Source organism: Miniopterus natalensis, chromosome 17, assembly GCF_054644295.1.
Source record: "Miniopterus natalensis isolate mMinNat1 chromosome 17, mMinNat1.hap1, whole genome shotgun sequence".
In the NCBI taxonomy this organism is placed as follows: Eukaryota; Metazoa; Chordata; class Mammalia; order Chiroptera; family Miniopteridae; genus Miniopterus; species Miniopterus natalensis.
The window spans coordinates 13,570,258-13,592,913 of NC_142097.1; the positions used below are offsets into that span (position 1 = coordinate 13,570,258).

Sequence of the window (22,656 nt, forward strand, 5' to 3'; positions counted from 1 at the left end):
ACTGATCGTTTTTTATATCACTAATGTTTTCACTAAGTTCACTAAGTCCCTTGAAGCTCTCATTAAGTTCCTTGAGCATCCTTATAACCATTGTTTCGAACTCTGTTTCTAGTAGTTTTTTTGCTTCCATTTTATTTAGTTCTTTTTCTGGAGATTTCTTTTGTTCTTTCATTTGTGACATGTTTCTTTGTCTCTACATTTTGGCTACTTCCCTGTGTTTGTTTCTGTGTATTAGGTAGAGCTGCTATGTCCCCTGGAATTGGTAGAGTGGCTTTGTGTAATAGGTGTCCTGTAGGGCCGTGGCTCAGCCTCCCCAGTCACCTGACCTGGGCACTCTAGGTGCTCCCATTGTGGGCCATGTGCACTGTCCTGTTGATTGCTGTTGTCATCACTGGGAGGAATTGACCCCCAAGCCAATCAGCTGTGTGTACCAGCTGCAACTGCAGCCAAAGAGCTGCTGAGACACGCCTATGGAGCAGGATTTGCTTCAGTGGGGCCTTGATGTTCACCAAGTCCACCCCTTGAGTGTGTCATTCGTGGATGTGGTAGGACTGTAATCTGGCATGGTCAAAGCTGACCACTGGGTACACGTCTCTGGGGCCTCCCAGGAGGTACAAAGTCAGCCTCTGCCTGTGCCCTGCCCAGGGCGACCCAGCATGAGCTACACAGCAATCTATAGATGGCTGCTATTTGTGTTGGGCTTGGAGGTGCCCAGAAGAGGCCAAGCCATGAATCAACGCAGGCTGCCACTAGTGCCGGGCCTAGGGCCACTTATCGAGAGGTATGGAGCATGCTTAGGCCAGCTGCTGCTTGTTTGAGAGATTTTGGGAGAGTCCGAAGCATGAGGCAAAAAAGGCCAGTTGTATGGAAATGCCTCCGGAAATGGCTTGGATGAGCCTGCAAGTAGGGAGGGGCAGGGTCTCAGGGAACTACCAGGGCAAGGTGAAAAGTGTGAGCCAGCTTGATGGAGATTCAGATATGTTACCAGCCTGCCAGCTCTGTCAGCAGAGAGCTCATCAAAGGAGCAATGACCTCTGCCAGCACTTCTGTCTGGGAGAAAGCTGCCCCTCCAGCTCTTTCCCTGATTCCAGGCAAGTTAGTTCCTCCCCAAATGTCCCAGGTTCCTTTCCAGCTGCTGCCCAGCGCTGGAGCTCAGATGGAGCGCATCTGAATAAGTCCGTGTGCTGGCCCTTTAAGAGGAGCTGCCTGGGATTCCAGAAGCCCTTCACCTCACTCAGCCACAATCCCTGCTGGTTTTCACAGCCAGAAGTTGTAGCGACTTCTCTTCCCAGCACTGGAACCCTGGGCTGGGGGGCCTGATGTGGGGCTGGGACCCCCTCACTCCTCCAGGAAACCTCCACAGTGAAGATATCCCCCCCGATTTTAAACCACCCCATGTGGGTGACAGACCAGTTGGTTCCACAATTCTGCCCCAAGTCTCCGCCCCTCCTACTGGTCTTGATGTGCTTCTTCTTTAATTCCCTAGATGTAGGACTTCCATTCAGTTGGATTTCGGGTGGTTTGAATGATGGTTTTCTGTATTTTAGCTGTAATTTTGGTGTGGCTGTGGAAGGTAGCGAGGACTGTGGTTACCTATACCACCTTCCTGACCGGATCCTTTCGACATGTTCACTTTAGAAATGCCTCTCAGCCAGCCAAGCGGCGATCACGGAGGGAGACAGAGAAGAGGAAGCGGCCCAGACACAACACATCGAAATGGGAGAAGGAAGATGAGAGTGACATGCACTAGCCAGGAGATGGGGAAACACTGGCAGGAGGGCGAGTCTCCATGAGCAGAATAAAGAAAGTGCTTTGGGAAGGAGGGAGTATTAAGCTGTGTCAAACGACTCAAAGCTGCAGGCAGAAAAGATAACCAATAAATTTGGTAACCAGAGCAGCCACTGTGACCTGGTGGGGAGCAAAGCTGGGGCAGTCTTCTAGAAGTTCTGCTGTAAAGGGGAGCAGAGAGAGCAGGACCGGGGTGTGGACATGGGGTTGAGGGAGGTTGGGGTGGGGGGTCATTTACTGATTGATAAACAGCTTGTTTGTTTTCAAGGGATGTCTCGTTTTCTCTAGATTCAAACCTTCAGATGTAGATCCCTCCCTTCTCCTAGTCCACCCCATCCTGTTGCAGGTCATTCATTCTTAAGCTTCCACCTCAACCATCCAGGGCCACAGATGAAGACAAGGTAAAAGTTTAACTCTCCCCCAAGAAAAGACCTCATTTTCCCCAGGTGGAACTATAAATTTTTCTGAAATTCCAACCATTCCTCCCTTGGAGTCTTGAATGTTTTTAGTCTTCAAGACTTTCCATTAAAATGCAAATGTCCCAGCTAGCCAGAGGGGAGGAAGCCTGACTTGGGCAGCCTTGGTAAGCCTCATCTTTTTTTTTTTACTGAGAACATTGGTTTATAACATTATAAAGTGTCAAGTGTCCAACATTATAATTTGACATCTGTATATACTATATCATGCTCATCACCAAGTCTAGTTTCTATCCATCAACATACAATTGAAATCTTATCTTATTAACCAATGTCACCCCGATAAATTTAATTTTTTTAAAAACATACAATTGGCCCCCTTTATCCGTTTCACCCTCCCTCCACCCCCCTTCCTCTCTGGTAACCACTGATACCCATAGAAGACAAAAACACTAATTGGAAAAGATACATGCATACTAAGGTTCACAGCATTATTTATGATAGTCAATATGTGGAAACGACCTAAGAGTCCTTAGAGGGATGAATAGGTAAAGAAGATGTGGCATAGCCCTAGCTGGTTTGAATCAGTGGTTAAAGTGTTGGCCCCGGGGACTGAAGCGTCCTGGGTGCAATTCCGGCCAAGGGCATGTGCCTCGGCTGCAGGCTCAATCCCAGTCAGGGTGTGTGTGGGAGGCAACCAATCAATGTGTCTCTCTCTTTCTCTCCCCCTTCCACTCTCTCTGAAAAGCAATGGGAAAAATATCCTCTGGTGAGGATTAATAGTAATAATAATAATATTGAATGTAAACTGTAATTGAAAAATATTTTTTTAATGTTGTACAATCACCACCACCAAAGTTCTAATTTCAGAAGTTTTTCATGACCCCAAAAATACAGTGAAAGGCTTCATCCTGTCCTTGCCCCAATCTGACCAGTTCCCAGGTGAATGCGAAATGGTTTTTACAAATCCTTCTGTAGCTTCTTTATGCAAATATAAGCCAACACAAAGATGGAGTCCTGTTTTCCTTTTTTTTACAAAAGAGGTAGTATATTGTACATTCTATTCTGCACCTAGCTTTCTTTACCCAAAATATCCTTAAAGAACTTTCTATCAGTAAGTACACAGAAAGTTCACCAATCTTTTTTAAGTAACATAAGCACATAGTCCAGGGCATGAATGTGAAATAATTTAGGTAATCAGTTCTCTACTGATAGGTATTTGGTTGTTTCCAATGTTTTGCTATTTCAAATAATATTGTGGTGAATGACCTTGACCTATATCATTCCATGTGTGAAGAAATATACATGCTGGATAAATTCCCAAAAGAGGTTCACTGGGTCAAAGGGGATACTCATAATGGTGACAGATGTTGCCATGTTGTACTGCTTGTGGGATGATACCAATTGATCGCCCATTAAATTAGTACAAGAATGGGGACCCACATGCCCACACAACACACTGTGCTAGCCCCACATGGCTGGAAACAATGCCAAAGCAGCTTTTGTGTGTGGGTTTTGCTGCTCAACTCACATTCACCCTTCCTCTGGTCATAATACTCCCCACCTTTACTTTAAGGATCTGTCCTCTCCCACTGGAAAGGAATCTTGTAGTCACCATATCCACACTAGCCACTGGAATGAGCCCCTGACTCAGGCCGGGCAAATCCCAGTTCCCCACCCCCACCCCATACAGGGATTCATGCAGAAATCAGAACTACTCCTAAGAATCTAACTGGAGCTGATGGAAAGGAGCTTTTTTCCCCTCTCTGGAGGAAAAGGGGTTAAAATGTTAAGCCCACTGTGGTCTGCACCCATGAACGCAACATCATGGGGAGAGATGACCCAAGAGAATGAAGACAATACAGACAGATGCAGATACAGCAGACAGAGAGAGAGACTGCTCATGGTCCTGTATCCAGCCATTCCTGGTGTCTGCCCCTTTCCACAATGGGTTATGCCAGTCAGTAGATCTCCTATTTCATTTGGCTAATTCAACCTAGGCTTCTGTCACTTGCCCCCGAGAGTTCTGACTAATACACTGTATATATATAAACTACAGTCCCAATTTTGTTATAGAGAAACAGATACAGATGCAGATATAAATATATTGTATGGGAGAGTATGTACTTGGGTAGGAACAAAGACCAGAAGAAAACATATTAAATGTTAATAGCGATTATCTCTGCAATCCCCCATCTGGGATTGCACATCATTTTTATTCTGGTCTTTGCACTTTTCTGCGTTTTCCAATTTTTCTGCAAGGAACATAGATTTTTTTTTAATATAATAAATATTTCTTTTAAAAATCAGATTGGCAAGAAGCAGCCCAGAAAGTGCTCAGAAGGAGGCTCTGAGCTCATGCCATGGTCAAGGACAACAGAGATGTCTACCCCTGAAACCTGCTCTGCATGGTCAGCACACCCTGGGGTAGGTGCTGCTCATCTCAGGAACAGCTGGCAGGTGGCTGAGGGCTTCCACATCATATGCACTATATATGGGCTCTAGTCTATGTCCACAGATCAGCACAGAGCGAAGACTCTTCTCTACACACTCCTCCCGGAACCCATGCTAAGCCTCTGAAATCCCCACCCACCAAAGTCTCCACCCACCACCAGTCCCCTGGGCCTCCAAGGAGAGCCCCAGAAGGCACTGGCATACACCTGTCCATGAGCCCACAACTGCAAGAAAGGAAATGTCACATAAAAGGAGAGCTCACACTAGGCTGACCTTCCCCAGCAACACATGCCGATCGCTGGGGGAAGTGAGCTTGGGCAGGACAGGGAGCTTGAGAACCTTCAACTTCAGGCTGTTAGGAAAGAGAGGCTTGCGGCTTCCCTGGAATCCCCAAGGCACTGTGGCTCCAGAAGCATCTCAGTTTTCATGGGGACCAGGCTAGAGCCATCCCCACCGGCCCATCCCATCTTCAACCAGAGAAAAACTCTCTTATCTGTTTTACATATTCTAGGTACCTTAACTTAAGTGGACTTATATGATATCTGTCCTTTAGTGTCGGGCTTAGTTCACACAGCACAAGGTTTTCAAGGTTCGTCCATGTTGTATCAGAATTCTATTCCATTTATGGCTGAATAACATCCCAGTGGATGCATATACCACATTTTTTATCCATTCATCTGCTGAAGGGCACTCGGGTTGCTTCCACTTTGGGCTGCTGTGAATCGTGCTGCTATGAGCATGGGTGTACAGATATCTGTTCAAGTCCCTGCTTTCAATCTTTTTGGGCATATACCTAGGAATGGAATTGCTGGATAAGATTTTTGTTTACACAAATATTCAGTTAAAGAACAAGTGAAAACCATTCATTAGTCTTTGTCCCATTTCACAGACAGGGCCACAGTCTGAACACCATATACATGGTGCTGCTTCCCTGGGTTTTTCCATGAGGCTTCAGGCTATCCACCCGCAGTTATATTCTTGCTATCTAGGGGTCGTTCCTCTCATACCCCTGGGATCTCTGCTGGGCCTGGGCCTCCAGCAGGGGGATGGATCACAGAGAGCCAACCCCTTTCTCAGCCAGGGCCTTGTGGTCAGATGGCCAGTAACCTGTATGCAAGGAATCCAGACTTTCAGGGTTGAGGGGCAACTGGCCCTACTGAGCATTAACAGAAGAGGTTGGGGAAGCTGGAGCCCCAGAGCTGAGGGCCAACCCTGAGCGAGGCCAGCCTGTCCTCCCAGATGAAGTCCAGTGCAGGCACATGTCTGACTGCCTCAAAGTTCAGGATGGATTCAGGAAAAACGGGGCTTTGGGTGGTCCCTCCTCTCTCTTGACATCCAGGGCCCTGGCACCTCTTCTCCAGCACCCACCGTCTTCTGTCTTGGGTCCGCATCACACATCTAGTCCCCTCCTGGAGCACAGACTGCGTGAGGCAAAGAGCGCATCTTAATCTCTCCCTGGACCCTGCTGTCGGGTGCCCGGTGCACATCTGGCACTCCACAAATATTGATGGAAGTGAATTGAAACAGCACGAATGAACATTTGAAACACAACCCTTTAATAAGCAGGACTGCTGCCTAAATTTGCATTTATAGAGGAGAAAGAGGGGGCACATGCTGGGAAGGGGGGGTCAGCAATTTCCAGAAAGGGGGGAGCGTAGGGAGGCCAGAGGAACTGAGATGTGGAAGCCAGGTGTCCCTGTTCCCATTACTTGCGCCAACGCCTGCACCGGTGGCTGTGCCCTTGGGGAACCTTCCCGGCTATCAGAAACAAGCCTTTGTTGATGTCACACTCAAGAGTCCTTCCTGGTACATTTGCAGATCCAGTTTTCACACAGCCTGTTTCGGTGACCTCTTGATTTACACACTGTCTCTGCCTCTACATCTCAGATGAGATATCTTATTAAAATAAATGTTCTATTAAAATACAGATGGCACGGGTAACCCAGGCTCCAGCCCGGTGCTTCCCGTTCTCATTGAGAAGCGGGAATTTCTGTTCTAATTAGTGAGTACTGCAGCCAGGAGACCTTTCGGCTTATCTGCAGCCTGCAAGGACAGACCCTTCCCCCCCTCTGGGCTCCACCATACCCCCAGCTCAGGCCTAGTATTCAAAAGAAGCCCAAGAGACCATCCAGTCCCTTCTTTAAAAAATAACGAGAATATACTGCCCTGGCCTGTGTGGCTTCGTTGCCTGGAGCATCGTCCTGGGTACCGAAGGTTCGCAGGTTCGATCGCCAGTCAGGGCACATACCCAGGTTGCGGGTTGGGTCCCCAGTTGGGGCGCATACTGGAAGCAACCAATTGTTCCTCTCTCTCCCTCCCTCTCCCTTCTTCTCTCTAAAAATCAGTGAAAAATAAAAATAATACATAAATATAATAAAATGAGAATATGCAAAGGTGCCACAGTTCTTAATGTTCTGGAGCTCTTTCATACACCTGAACTGCATCACAGTCCCCTTCACAGACAAAGTTAATGGCAAAGGGGTCAGGTAACCAGCCAGGGTCACTACGTAACTGGCAATGGGAGCAAAGGCATAAAAATGGACATCAAGACAGATAAGAAGAGACAGATTTGGGTTTGAGTCGCAGCTCTGCCGCACAAGCTGAGTGCACTGGGTATGTCACCCCTTTGGAACCTCAGCTTTCTCCTCTATGAAAGATGAAGATGACCACAAGCTTCGTGCAGAGAAGGAAACGAGGTAAATGAGATTTAAGGGCCAGCCCGGTGCCACCCAAGGTGGAGCTCCACACCGGTTCCCACCCCTGCCCCTTCACTTGGGATTCCTGAGCTTCCGCACTGTAACAGCCAGCCTCCATAATCTGTTATTTTATTTAAGGGTAATTAGGAGGAACACCTAAAGGCAAATGAACAGTGGCCATTCTGCAGCCCAGATCCTGCAGGGACCCCAGCCGGGCTGCTCAAAATCCGTATTTCCAGTCACTACGGACCTGCCCCAAACCAAGGAAGCCCAGAGGGCATGCAGGGCTGAACCTGACCTCCAGCCTTCCCGGGCAGTGAGTTACACTCAGAGCTGCCCAACCCCGAGGCTCCTGCTTCCCACGCTGCACACCGGTCCCTCAGGGGCAGGGCAGGCGGCCAGGGTGGCTGGGTACGGATGCTGAGGGGAGGGCACCGGCCCTCCCGCAGAAAGGCAAGCCCGGTCAGTGTTGCCAGAGCTTCTGATTTCTCAAGAGAAGACTGAAACACAGATTCATAGCGTGGAGCCTTCTGATTTTAAAATATCGGTGTAAAAGGTAAAAAAAAAAAAAAGTATGTGGCCTGACAAAGCCCAAGGAGAATGGGCAGGGCTCTGCTTCTGTGCTGTTCCCGGCCGTGCCCCAGAGCCCAGGCCAGTGTCCGGGGCAGAGTAGAGGCTTCGTAAGTCTGCAGGGGCCTTTTCCGACCTCTGCCTCAGACTGCAAACTCCCAGGGTGCCAGGGATGCTGCTGCGCCTGCTCTCTGAGACAGGACAGCATGGTATTGTAGCACATGACAGTGGGAAATGGGGGGGTCCTACCTCCACCCTTACTAAGGGTCTGTCCTGTAAACCAGGTGAGAGTTATGCCTTGAGGGGGAGGCGTGTCATGAGTTGCAAGCCCGTGGGACAATCACAGCGCCCTTCTTCTAGCATTCACATTCAGTGTCATTCAGTGTGGTCGGTAAAATTCTTTATTGTAAAGAACAGAAAAGGGGGGGGAGGGAAAGGACAGGGGAGGGGGCGGCTCTAATCACGGGGCCTGCTCCCTCCTGCCTTTGGAGAAGTGGACTGTGAGGCCCAGCAGGGTCAGCCCACCCCCAAAGGGCTCTGGGAAGGACTTGGCTGGAGTTCCAGCTTGCACGAAAACAGAGTGTTCATAACTGATAAGCTTAAAAGCAAGTGACAATTTTTCAACCCACCCTTGCTCCAAGGGCAGTGAATTACCAGCATCGGCTCCGGGTTCCCACTGAGCCTATCTGGAAGGACAGGAGAAGGTGAAACCAAGCTCACTCGTCCCTGGAAATAGGCATGGATTCTTATTCACCCTTCTCTTCAGCGCTGAACTAGGATTTCCCACTCAGAAATCCCACTCGCAAAATCCCAGACACGCTCCTCCTTTATCACGTGTATCGAGGCTACTGGGTGCCACCCAGATACAAGGCGACGGGCCTGACTCCACAGTGATTATAACCAGACAGTGGAGGGGCATGAGGGAGCCCGCTGGGGTGCCAGGGGGGTGTCTGCGCAGGTGGATACATATGTAGAAATTCACTGCACTGTATCCTTCATTGTATACTTAACCATACCTAAGTTACACTTCATACATTCATAAAAACAGAAGCAGCAGCATGTATCAGGCACTTCTCAGAAGCCAGGCGCTGCATCCAAATAATACAATAGATAAGAGCATGACTTCTGGACCTCAACAGACCAAGTTAAAAATCCTTATTCCTTCACCTCTGATTCTGCCCCTGCCTGTGCCTCGACCTCGGCTGGAAACTGGTAGAATTAAGACACATATTCACGTAAGCCCTTAGCACAGAGCTTAGCAAATAGTAAGCCTCAAAAGGCGTTAGCTTGTTACAACCATTCTTCAACCACCCTAGGACACTGGCGCTATAGGGTCCATTTTAACAGGTGAGAAATATGCCCCCCCTTCCACGGAAGCTCCCTAAACTGCAAGCATCTCCGCACAGTCTCCCAATTTTTCCCAAATCCATGTACCGCCTATTACTTTTCTTAACACTTTTCTTTAAATTGACTTGCAATTTTTTTACTTAAACAAATTTACTTTTTTTAAAATGTTATGTAACTGTCGTACAGGAAAAACCAATGTCACTTGCCAGAATTCATTTTTTTTAAATAGCTATTAAAATAAAACATGCTTATCCACCTGAAGTCCTCTTGCCCACCTCGTTTACTTTATATGGATTCGGGAGGCAATGAAACTCAGTTTGTGGGGTGGGGGGGAAGGAAGGCCTCATCTGCTTAAAATGACTGAGAAACTTCCTGAGCCCCTTCAGCAGCCCCCGTTTGCACCGAAGTGATTTCATTGGTTTAACCGAGCAGGCCTGGCAAGGCCTCTATTTGGCAACATCCTGGTAACCAGCCATCTGTGCAGCACACTGGCTCCCCAGAGATAAAGCTGCAAATATATATTCACTAATGGCAACTGTTCACTAATTCGGACGCCCACTGGCCCGTTTGGCATGAGTGATGAGAATCTGCCTCTGCCTATCTGACAGCAGCTCCGGGTCCTTAGATCGAGGAATCCAGAGTCAGGTACCAAGCCCCACCCCAGGATGGTTAGGACTGAGCCTGAACCCTCACATCTACGAGTCCCCAAACCACACAGAGGCAGGGAAGGAGTTAGAGGAATAACAATGGAACAGCACGTATGTGAGTGATCTGTTGCATTTTTCTGCAAAATCTCTTCCAGGAGGGAAGGAGAGGGAAGAGAAAACGTCTCCAATCTCAGACAAGGAAAGGCACCTAGAAACCTGTGTCAGAGGGCACTGTGATATTAAGAGCATTACCGCGGCGAACAGGCAATGGGCACAATTTGCCTGGGGAGTCGGGGAGTCTCGTGAGCACCCAGTCATTCATTCAGCAAATATTTACTGAGCACCTCCTATTCTGGGCAATGGGGGCCCAGAGGTGAAAAAGGTAAAGTCCCTGTTCTCAGAAAGCTCACATTCTAGGGGATGGAACAGTCAATAAATTGTTTATTTTGTAAGCAAGATAAAACCAATTCATGATAAGTGCCATGCTGGAAATAAATCCAGGTAAAGTAATAATGGCTGGAGTGAGCTGCTCAGATTGGATGATCAGGAGAGTCCTTTTGAAGCAAATGATATTTGACTTGAAAGCTCAATGATGAGGAAGCGATGAATTAAGGCACGATAAACAGTATGTGTAAAGGGACTGAGGCAGGAATGAGCCTGGCATATTCCAGAAGCAGAAAGAAGGACTTTGCAGCTTCAGAAGTACAGTGATCACAGTGAGTGAGAGAAGTGGCGGGAGAGAAGGTCAGAGAAGCAGGCAGGGGGTGTAGGCCAGCTTCGGAGTCTGGACTTCATTTAAGGTATAACGGAAGCCTATGGAGAGCTTTCTGCAGGAAAGAGACTTGATCCTATTTGAATTTTTTAAACCCCACTCTGGCCACCATAAGGAGACTAAATAAGAGGGACCACGAAGCGAGGGCACCACATAGACTAAAACAGTGGCTCAAAAGGAATGAAATGAACCCTGTCCCTTAACTCGGAGTCGAACTCCTCAGACTCTCGGTGAGGTTGAAAATGGGAAGCTGGTTAAAGGGAGACACTTGTTCTTTCCAGCAATGACAGCCAACCGGGTGGCATTCAAACATCTGACAAAAGAGGGCAAGTGACAAGCCCTTCCACACAGGGCAGGACCCAGCCACCTCCTATGATGAGAACAAGCAGCCATCTGTTCTGGGCCCAGGGAGCCTTGTGTCCCTTCAAGTCCAGGGACTCTGGGGCTACCTGGACATCCAATCGGCTCAGATCCAGCCAGCTCGAAGGGCTGTCACTGACTCTCCTATGGGAGAACACAAATATCCTCCCTGATATTAGCCTTCAAACCCTCCGGACAAATCAAGCGACAGCTTCCAGCATCACAAAAACAAACAACTGGACAACCTCCAGCAGCACAGTCTTGCGGGGGGGGGGGGGGGGGAGGGGACACGACATGATACAGCCTCTAAAACTAAATACCAATTTCAGGTAACATAAGGGACAGCAGACTATGTTAAATGATACCAGGAGACACCATCCACCAAGTCCCAACTGTGGGAAACTCACTAAGACAGACAAACCCATTTATTCAACAATTATAAAAGAAAAAAGAAAAAAAAGAGTTGGAGGAGAAAACTTATAGATAAAGAGAGAAAGCACCAATCAAACCTTTATGAGACAACTGGGGAAATCTGAACACTGACTGAATTTGATATGAAGGCATTAGTGTTAGTTTAGGGTATATGATAATGGCAGTGTTATATTTTTAGAAGAATTATATTTGAGATGCATACTGAAATATTTAAGAATGAAATGATATAATGCCTGGGATTAATTTCAAACTGGATATTGTATGACACTATTCCTTCTCCTTTTGTGCACACCTGAAAATTTCTGTAATAAAAGTGGTGTTTTTTTTAAATCTAGGTATGAGCTTTTTCTAACAACCTATCCAGGAAGAGCCCACTAGGCATTATGCCTCACAACAGAGAAATCAGGTCCATCGGATTCACTGTTCTGCCCTCCAGAGCCTGCCATTACTGATTTGCTGAGTGATCAGTGAATTCGTATTTTCTTCCTCATAAGCCCCATGGTGGGAGTGGTTCCAAAAGAACACCCCCAGTAAGAACCAGAGCTCTTCTTCATTTATGCTAACTGACCTCTCTCCAGTCCCGAATGCCACACCTGAGGCCACACTGACTTCATCCACACCTTTCAGAACTTACACATTCCATTCCCACTGTTCCTGCCGGGGTCTTTCCAGCCACAATCGCCCATTTCCCCCTCGGAGAGCACCACTCACCCCACCCCCCACTCCTGTCATTCCCCAAGTGGTGCTCTGGTCTGCTCTGCCCCCTCTGAAAGAAAGCCGGCTCTGAAAAGCCAAGCCTTTAAAGGAGCTCTCTATTAGTTCCCAAGGAAAGCTTTGTTCAAGTGCCTCCTTGGAACCAGGCTCAAATCAGTGCCCTCTCAAACACACCACTGCTTTTGCAGGATCCCAGGCTATGGCATCCCTGGAAGAGAGAAAGAAGCAGAACCTCCAGGTTGTCCCACAAGCCCTGTAGAGAACTGTCATGTCAAGGATGATGCATACCACACCCATTTCTCCAGAAGGCAAACAGAGGCTGGAGCCGTGAGCACAGTTCTCGGGACCTACCTAGAGTGCCTGGGAGTGTCCTGGTTCTGGGCCCGTATGGGATACATGTGTCATTACCATCCTCTTTGGCACAACTGCCTGCCCCAATATACAATATTTCTAGGTGGCCTGGGGAGAGTAGGGAGATGACAAGGACTGTGGGCCATCACTGCAAGTCACACTGATCATTTCATTCCTTATGGCCAACAGCCAGTAGTGTTATCCGCACACGCCTGTCAATTAGAGGTGCTGGGAAGATCGATGGATGATCAGGCCTTTTGGGAAAAAAGAAGAAGGGCCTGAGTCTGACCTGACCCTGCGATGAGAGAGGGAAGAAAGGAGGAGCTCAGCAAATTTCACACCCAGCATGGAGTTTGGGGAGTGCTTGAGATCAGCTGCGGCCTGCTCCAGGCCCCCATGGCCGGTACCCACCGAGGAAGGGTCAACAGTGTGCACTGAACTGATTTCAGATGCTTAAAGAAACAGTAACTCCGTGTTACAGCAAGGGAAGCAAAGGTCTTTCAGCACCAACATGCAATCAATCACTTTCTCTCCTTGGGTAGGTTAAGTCTATGGCCAAACCTATCAGGATGACAGAAACAACAGCAGAATGGGGTGAAGGTAGGGGCCAGGAGGGTCACCAATGTCTGCTGCATTGCAGGAAAGAGCACAATGCATCCAGGAGGAAGGACAAGATGCCATGAGCCTGGGGCATCCTCACTCAGACCAGTCCCTTCCTGTTCTATCCAGGTCCTTCCCAATGCCTCACTGCTCTCCCCACCCAGGCCCAGGCCTGCCTGGCTGCTTCCTGGTCCCTGCTTGGCTGCTCTTGACTACTAGTGGGGCTGTCACCATCAGACATCTTACCGTGGTTTCTGGAGGCATAATGCCAGAGAGAGCAGCTCTGATGAAACCCGTCCATCTTCATGCATCACTTCCTACCTTTCAGCTGCATCTTGCCCCCCATTATCTCACTTGAGCCTCAAAAGCCCTTTGTGTGGATGCAGAAACTGAGGCTCAGGAAGATTAAATCTATACTATCACAGGACTAGAACTTCTAGCTCCCAGTGCAGCGACTTCCCAGCCGCCCCCCCGACACACACATCCTATACTCAGAGACAGGTACTGATCCAATGCATCTACCTTTCTATCAAGTACATCTTCCTTCTCATTCTCAAAACAGGTCCAGGTTGACTCAGAACAACCATCTCATATCCTCCTGACTTTAGAGGGTTGGCTTGTTCATCCCACCTCTGCAGATAAAAATCTGAAGGGCAGCCCTAGCCAGTTTGGCTCAGTGATTAGAGTGTGGGCCTCTCAAACTAAAGGGTCCCGGGTTCGATTCCGGCCAAGAACACATACTTCAGTTGCAGGCTCCATCCCTGGCCCAGGTCGAGGTGCGTACGGGAGGCAACCAATTGATGCATTTCTCTCACATCAATGTTTCTCTCTCTCTCTCTCTTTCTCCCCCTCTTCCTTCCAATCTCTCTGAAAAGCAATGGAAAAAATATCCTCTGGTGAGGATTAAAAAATTATTATTTTTTAAAAAGTTGAAGGGCAGGGAATGGAAAGAATCAAGGTCTAGGGAAGAACGGCGCCCAGGCCTGGACTGGACTCCAGAGTCTCGCTGGCAGCCTCTTCTGCTAGACCTGCATGTTCTCAACAAGAGCCATTCCTATATCACCTGCAGGATTCCTGCCATTTTCTATACCGTTTGTACAATATTTCTATTAGAGAGACTCATTCGTGTGACTTACACATTCAATTTAGGGGGATGCTTTATATCACCACCACAAGGAAGAAAATCAGTACCACTGGGCATAACTAGGAGAGAATCCTAAAAATAAACAGTACAAAACCAGCTAAGTGTCCCTCTCTCTCTCAAATCAATAATTTTTTTAAAATTAAAAAAAAAAAAAAATCAGCCTGAGTTATAAGTAGGCACTGTTTGTTCCCCATTTAAAGGCCCTGAGCCAGAGGTCTGTTCTTTGTTATAAAAGGGAGATTAGTAAGTGTTTAAAAAGTGTTAAAGCCAGCCCTGGCTGGTGTGGCTCAGTTGGCTGAGCATCATTCCATGCACCAAGAGCTTGCCGATTCCAGGCCAGGGCTCAGGCACAGGTTACAGCTCAGTCCCCAGTAGCAGCTGTGCAGGAGGCAGCTGATCGATGTTTCTCTCTCACATCGATGTTCCTCTCTCCCCTTCTCCCTTCATCTCTCTCTAAAATCAATAAAAACATATTAAAAAAAAAAAAAAGTGTTAAAGCAGACTAGCATCAACCAGAAACTCTGCCCTTGAAGAAATCACAAGGATTCATAGAGAACTGAAAAGGGAAGAACTTTCTCACTAGGTGACTCAATGTTATTTCATGCTTAATCACCTGAAGTCATTTTACTGGAGATTCATCCTATGCTGTGGGAAACATCGAATTAGACTACATTATAGGAGGGATGCATTAGAGGAGGGATAGGAGACAACCACAGGGGCCACCCATGCCAGCTTCTCAAAGTGCTCCAGTTCATTGCCTACCACCTCCACCAGGCACACACAGCTTCTGGGCAAGTCCAAGGGCCACCAGTCACCGCCCAGATGTCTCTGTCCTCTGCCCTTGCCTTATCCTTTGTCTATCCGCCCTTGTCTAATGCAGAGCAAAGCACTAACCACTCCGAAACCCCTCTGGAAATTAGGATCCAGCAGGGCCAGCAGAGGTTACCCCAACTCCACACACCTCTGTGAACAGTCAGCTCCCACGACCCCCAGTTGCTGGGAAGCTTGGGGCTCCTGCACCCTAGCAGAGACCGAGGCTGTGCCAGCCTGTGCAGGCGGCTTTGCTGGGGTCTTGCGGACATCAAGCCTGCAGCTGGGGGCTGGACCCCACGAAGCTGCCCCCAGAAGCTCCTTTGCCCACTGGAAACCCACACCTAATCCCATAGGTGGCCCAGGCTGTATCTCTGACATAACCTGGGAGAACGATTTCCCATACCCCAGGAGGAGACGATTAGGAGAGCAACCCCAAGAAAAGTGCAGAGTTAAAGACAGAAAAACCCAAAGACAGAGAGGCATGGGGGAGGAGGGACTAGGCGGGAGGGGTTGAAGCAACCTCCAAACTTGCTCCTTGCCCGAGCCATGCTCAAAGCAAGCAGATCACGGTCTGGCGGGCACCTCGCGGGCCGGGCCAAGTTGCAGAGAAGCAAATGGCATTTCCAGCGCATTGAGCCACTCGGGCCGAGCCGGGGCCGGGTCGCCCGGGTCGGATCAATGGTACCCGCGCTGCAGGCTTCGACCGGGGCGCATCGATCGGCAAACGCCGGGAGCGGAGGCTCAGGACTCGGTGCCGGTCGGTTGGGGACGAAGCCCCAAGGGCCCTCCGGCTGCCCTGCCTGCGCTTCCTCACAACAGCCAGTGTCCGGGGCCAAGCTCTCAACTCGCTCCCCCGACGGCGCCTGGGGTGGAGGCATTTTCCAACCCAACTCGGAGCCAGATGCCCTTTTGGAAAAGTCGGCCCCTAAAGAAAAAGGGATTTTAGCACGAGAGCTGAGAGAACGGGGAGCTGGCGCGGCCAGGCTTTACCTTTTCTCTTTATTCTGTTTTCGGGATTTGTGCAGGAGTCCGATGAGCACCACGGCGGCGCGGATCCCTGCCTTCCGGCAATGCATCCTTCCCGCCGGCTGGGACATGGCGAGGCGGCCGCGGGTGCCCGGCCGCGCCCTCGCCCGCCCGCCGCGCGCCCCCGTCGGCCCGGCTCCGCGCGCTCCGCGCCGCCCGCTGCCGGCCCCCGGCCGCCCGCCGCGCATGGACCCCGCCCCGCCTAGGTGCGCCCCGGGTGTCAGGTGACTGGGCGCACACTTCCCGGCGACCTTCAGCGTCTCCTCGGGGCCCGCCGAGTAGCCGGCGCCCGCTCCCCGAGCGCGGGCATTTCCAAGGCTCGCTCGGGGCGCGGCCCGGACGGGCGGCTCCGGGGCTCAGGCTCAGACGCGCCGCCCGCGCCGGGACGCCGCCCTGACCCCGCCTCCCGAGCTCCGCCGGGGGTGCCCCGGGGGCGAGCGGATCCCGCGGCCCCGCCGCCAGCCCCAGGAGGCGGTCCGCTCGCGCCCGGCGCTCCCGGGGTCCCGGCGCCCGCGTGCGCCTGTCCCCCGCGCCCGGGCCGCCTCCCGCCTCCCGCCTCTCCCTCCACCCCCGCCCCGCCGGCCGGCCCGCTCCCTCCCCAGGCAAAGGCGGCTGACGCGCTTTCCCAGCCCGGCCCGCCGGGATAGTTCTACGATGCTGTCACTGTCTTTAAAAACAGGGAGAAAAAACATGCACCGAGAGGAAACACGCGTCCTCGGTCCAAGCGAAACTACCTTGGTGCGCGGGCACCGCCGCAGGCCTCCCCGCCCCGAGCCCGGGCGGCCGGGCGGGGAGCGGGGCGCCCGAGCCAAGCGCCCGCCCTCGCTGGCCCGAGGCCCCCTGGCGCTGTGACTCCATCGGAGGCTACCTCTCCCCTCTCCCCATGCCCGGGAAAGGACTGTGGGTGGGGTGTGGGTAGTTCACTCCAGCGGGGGCGCTTTAGTGGGCTGGGGTCAGTCCCCCGTTAACATACATGCGGTCAGTGGTCAGTTTCCCCGCGGCTACACTTTGGCCTCGCGTCCCAGATGGCCGGGGAGACGCAGGGGTTGGGACTGGGTAACATCCCACCCCCCCAGCATCCCAGCTCTAGCGCTGACCGCCGCACACACCCCGCGTCTGTCGGTTCTTCCCCTGACCCCGCGCACCGCATTCCAGCTTCATCCTCAAGAAAGTCACGCCAGCTCGTGGGAAAAGGGTCTTGGCCTGGTCTCAGCTCTGAGCGCGGGGTGCTCCTCAGCCCCACCTCCATCTGCTGCCAGGAAGGCTAGCCCCCACTCAGCACCACCCCCACCATCACCCTGAGTCTACTGGCTTTGCTTCTCCCTCCAGCCCCCTAGGAAAGACAATCAGTGAGAGGGCTGGAGGGAATTAAAACAAGCCAATTAGTCCATTTTGGAAACAGCCCTATTGGGGCCAAAGAAGTCCGTGAGGCAATTTGCCTTGTTTTTGTAATACAGCCTAGTGTTGAATCAAGCACAGAAAATCTGGACCTTGCTGGAGAGGTGACAGGAGCTACAGATAAATTCAAAGGCCTAAGGCCTCAACCCCACTTCTCCTGTGGGCACAGCTTCTTGCTGGCATTGGAGTTGGGGTGGAGGAGAGGTGCACTGGTGCCAAAATGTGCCTGGTTTATTTATGAAGCATCCATTAACAGCAGCCTCAGTCCCCCTGAGCCTGCCTGGATGGTGGGGATCACAAATATTGCGATGGACATCTACATATAGCCAGAGAGTGAGTGACCCAGGCCCCACCCCTGGGACTGCAGCTAGGCCAGCTGCAAGGACTAAAGCAGTAGTGACCTGGGAAAACGTCTGTAAAAAGAATGGGGAAATGAATGTCCTCAGTGGGGAAGAGGGCAGAACCTGGCACAGGCAGCCCAGGGCTTGTCCTGCCTCCAGCAGTACACAGAACTGACATGTTAGCTGACAGACTACTTCAGCCAGATGACAGGGAGGATGCTGGGGGCACAGGCCATAGGTCTAGCCCCAGCAAGGGGTATATTTTATACACACACAAGAGTAAGCTGCTTGTCTCAGGGCAAAGCCTGACTCCCCCCCAGGTGGGTGAGTGTGGTTCACCCCCTCCCATCCCCTACTGTCTGGGAGATACTCTAGGTCAAGTGCATCAGTGGGCAATAGGACCTTGGGATGAAGGTGAAAACTTTTTCCACCAAGCAGGTAACTTGATTCATTGTAGTTCTGGGGTCCCAGGCCCTCTCAGCTCCTCTACAACCACGATTATTCCATGGCCTAATGTGGCTAAAAACGCAAGGTTGTCTCCAAAAGACCATAACCTGATCTAATATCTGGGGGCCTAAGAGGTAGAAGTTTCCTGGGGGTGGGAGAGCCCTTCCTTCTGCCCACACCCCACACAGGAAACACCACAGCATAAGGGACTCTGCCACAGTAGAGAATGTAAGGGCCGTCTATGCTAGACTTGTCCATTCCACCGTTTATCAAACAGTCCCAGCAATGTGTAGAGCTTTGTGCAAGAGACTAGGGTGAGAGAAATGGAAGACCACCCTGGCCCAGAACAAATAGGGCTTAACACACTCGAACCACAAACCATCCCATTCCCACCTCACTTGTGCAATAATGTTACCCAGCCACTGTTCCCCAAAATTAGGCCACTCCCATACCACCCTCACAACATTTACTTATTTTTTTATGTAATTAAATCAACTCATTCTTTACTTAATTTTAAAAGAAAACATTTTTATTCCCCTGAATGAAAATCCATTATCACTTGTCATTCACACCATGAAAACAAATACAAATTTCTTAAATTTTAGCTCATTAGACCTGCCTGACGAAGGCTCTGAGCCTGAAGCACCTTCATAAAAAGAGAAAAATTGATGAGTGGTAGGTGTTAGCCACACACTTGCACCAAACAAAAACACTGTCCTTGAAGAAATCACACAGTTGGAAAGAGAAGAAAAAGATTTTCACATTAGAGATTCGAAGGTCTTCTAAGGCCTTGTCCGTGGGTCACTTTGGGGTGGACTGAGAAGGCTGGACATGTCCAGTCCACAGGGAGTGAGGTTGTGAGGACTGTCGTGGTGAGAGGACAGCTCTTCTCCCAAATCCCAATCCATCAGGCAGGGCTTATCCCCAGCAGTGGGACCTCAAAGACCCATGTTAGTCTTCCCCTCCTCACAGTCCCTGAGAACAAAGTGCCAGGCAGCTGCCAGCCTGGGTCTCTGCCCCAGTCTGGGGAAATCCAAAGGCTCAGGGGGCCTGGGTGGGAATGGAGGTGGGGGGGAGACAGGGAAGTTAATCATGAACACAGGGCAGACAGCTGCACAGCCGGTCTTAAGGGGCCAGTGGGGTGAGACAGGCAAACACGCATGCTTGGTCCCGAAGAAAAGGGCCTCTGCCTGGGAACCGCTGCAGGAGACACATCCCTGTGAAACCGGGATCAGCCCCACTGCTGCAGCCTAAGTCCCACAGGGAGCCTGGGGCCCGTGCTCCCTCTTTATTCCACAGCACCTCTGACTCCCAGGGCCTCTACGACCCTACAGAATGGATTGGGAGTAGATGTGGGGCAAGAGGGGCTTTGGAGCCACGGGGTGAGGCCTTTTAGGGAAACAGATATCTTCAGATGCCTTACCCCTCCCCTTCTGCAGGGACAGGGCCTGCAGCCATCCGTGAATCACACAGACGTTGGAAAAGTTCAAGAGTTATAAACACACAACTTTAGACCTACTCAGGACAGGCACCCCGAGTCTCTCATGCCTTTGGAAACACCCACACACACACACCAGCTGGGAGAAATCACTAAGAAGCTCCCCTCAGCTCTCAGCTCTGCAGAGCACTCGCACCAGTGCTGCCAGGCAGGCCTGGCTGGTTCATCCGCGCCCCCTGCTGGGCCACGCGACGGGTGCATTTCGGGAATACCACCATATGAGGAAAAGGGGAGAGGGTAGGCGAGGGAGAGGGAGAGGAGGGAGGGAAAGACGGGGGAGGGAGAGAAGGAGGGGAAGGGGGTGGGTAAGGGAAAGATTGAGAAGGTCATTTGAGGTAGGGAAGCAGTTTCTATTTTGAAGAGAGAGAGAGAGACAGGAGTCTTTGCCAAAATGTTGACTCCTCCCAGCTCCCAACCTCCTCGCTCAGAGCCCACGCCCACCCCCAAAGAGGTGCATCCCACCACAACGGGGTCCTTCTGATTACACATCAGGCCATGCGGGCTGGGAGACCTGAAAGCCAAGCTTGGGCCCCGCAGCTCCACGTACTTTCCTGGAGCTACACATATCATACTGAGCTGAAGTTCTGGCCAGAACCTGGCTCAGATTTTGGAAAGAGATCTTGGTGACTTGTGTGGCATTTCCGAGCTCTGGGGAAAGGAAGCCATGCCCGGAGGAAACCCACAGATCCCACTCAATGGCAGGCATCCAGCCTGTGGACTGCACTTCATTTGGTGCCCTGAGCCTGCAATGCATGCGATCTGAACTTTGTTGATTTCCCCTTTAGGGGTTCCAAATAGGGAGCTGGGTTACTAAAGGTATTTAAAATATTTCTTTTTGGTTCATTTATGGAATTTTGAATCCATGAACCTAAGCAGTATGACTATAATTTTTACCATAATAGAAATATTCAAAAGGATTTTTCTGTGTGAAATTTCTGATGAGCATGAAGTGAATTTTGCATGGAGGCTGCCCAGGGGTCACTGCGGGGAAACAGGAGCCTATGAGGCGGAGGGCTGAGTGACCTGCAGCAGGCCTCTCTCAGGGTCCCCACAGCCCCCACCTCGCTGATTACCAAACCTCCCCGGCTGCTGCTGCCACCAAAGTCACTTCCAGCTCTAGGGTTTCTGGGGCTGAGTGGAAAAGTGGGAAGGGAAGCTGTCTCTCCATAATATTAGCAACATTGCTTAGCAACATCTTCCAAAGCAAGGACCAGCAGACTCTCCAAAAATCCATTCTGTTTCGCTCTACAAAAAACAGAGTGGTTTCTTATACATGTATTATTTATATACTATTTTATATGCCCAGTTAATGCCTTCGGTGCCCGTGTGCCTGGCCTCCTTGGAAGATGACGTATTACACCGAAGTAAGATTTCCAGACAACAGAGCTTTAAGTAGCAAAACTTTTGCTTATTTGCTTGCTTGCCTTTACTGTAATGACCCTGGCTACAAATTTCTCTGAAATGTCTTCCATATTTTTGGCCTTATAAAGACAAGTTTAATGTAATCTTTTCCTGGTGACTCTGAGCCGTTATTATCAATACCACCTGCTGTACTGAGCTAAAACTATGTACTAAAAGGCCACTGAGGTGAGGACCCATGTGTCGCTATACTTACCGGCCTCAGTCAGCTGTGGTACTAAGATACTAGTGAGGGAATAAAAACTAAAAGACCCTGCAGTCAAAGCTGTGCTAGAATCCCATCTCCAGCTTTTACTTTCTGTGTGGCCTTGGACTAGAAATTTAACCTCTCTGAGCCTCAGTTTTGTCATCTATAAAATGGGGTAACAACAGTGCCATCCTCCTGGGGTTCTTGCCAGGATTAAATGAGCATGCATGGGCCACACAGAGACTTGTGCAGAAATGTTCATAGATATATTCAAGAGACAGCCCATCGACAAACTGTGGTATATCCACACCGTGGACTGTCACTCCACAATAACAAGGAACAAAGCACCGACACAGGCAACAACATGGCTAAATTTCAAAAACATTATGCTGAGTGAAAGAAGCCGGATGCCAAATATACTTACTGTATGATTCCATTTATACAAAGCTCTAAAACAGACCATCTGAGGTACAAAAAAATGAGAACAGTGATTGTCTCTGAGGGTGGCAGATTTTCTGGAGAGATGGATGGAAATGTTCTATATCAGGATAGGGTGGTGCGATCCATTTGTCCAAAATGTATAATTAAGATTCGTGCATTTCAACGTATGTAAATTTTACCTCAAAAAAGAACTGAGCCCTGGCCTGATGGCTCAGTTGGTTGGAGTGTCATCCCGTGCACCAAAGGGTTGTGGGTTCAATCCCCAGTCAGGGGACATGGGGGAGGCGGCCTACCTGTGTTTCTCTCTCTCTCATGGATAAGAATATATCCTTGAGTAAAGACTAAAAAACTGAAATTAATAATAGTAATAAAAATAGAGTGGGGTGTGGAGTGGGTAGAGGTACGGATGAAACTAGAACAGCAGAATGGGGTTCATTATACTGTTCTATTTACTTTGTATATGCAGGACATTTTCCATAATAAAAAGCAAAGGAAGCCCTGGCTGGTTTGGCTCAGTGGTTAGAGTGTCGTCCCTCGGACTGAAGGGTCCCCAGTTCAATTCCAGCCAAGGGCACGCACCTCAGTTGCAGGCTCGATCCCTGGCCCAGGGAGCATATGGGAGGCAGCCAATTGATGTGTCTCACATCAATGTTGCTCTCTCTCCCTCCCACTCTCTCTGAAAAGCAATGGAAAAACATCTTTGGGTGAGAATTTTTAAAAAAGTAAATAAAAATGTTCACAGTAGAAAAAAAGGTTAATAGGGATTTTCTCTGGAATTATGATTTCCACTGTTCT

The 22,656-nt window shown here is 50.1% G+C and overlaps 1 protein-coding gene across 1 annotated transcript in view; it reads right to left on the reverse strand.

Moving 5' to 3' along the window:
• The window catches only part of RAP1GAP2 (RAP1 GTPase activating protein 2), a 127,562-nt gene extending 111,357 nt beyond the window's left edge, over nucleotides 1-16,205 (reverse strand). Inside the window, exon 1 of the mRNA XM_087826548.1 lies at nucleotides 16,095-16,205. Within this exon, the coding sequence (XP_087682674.1) occupies nucleotides 16,095-16,201 (107 nt within the window). The 5' untranslated portion in view covers nucleotides 16,202-16,205. The remainder of the gene's footprint in view (nucleotides 1-16,094) is intronic.
• Between the last annotated feature and the right edge of the window lie 6,451 nt (nucleotides 16,206-22,656).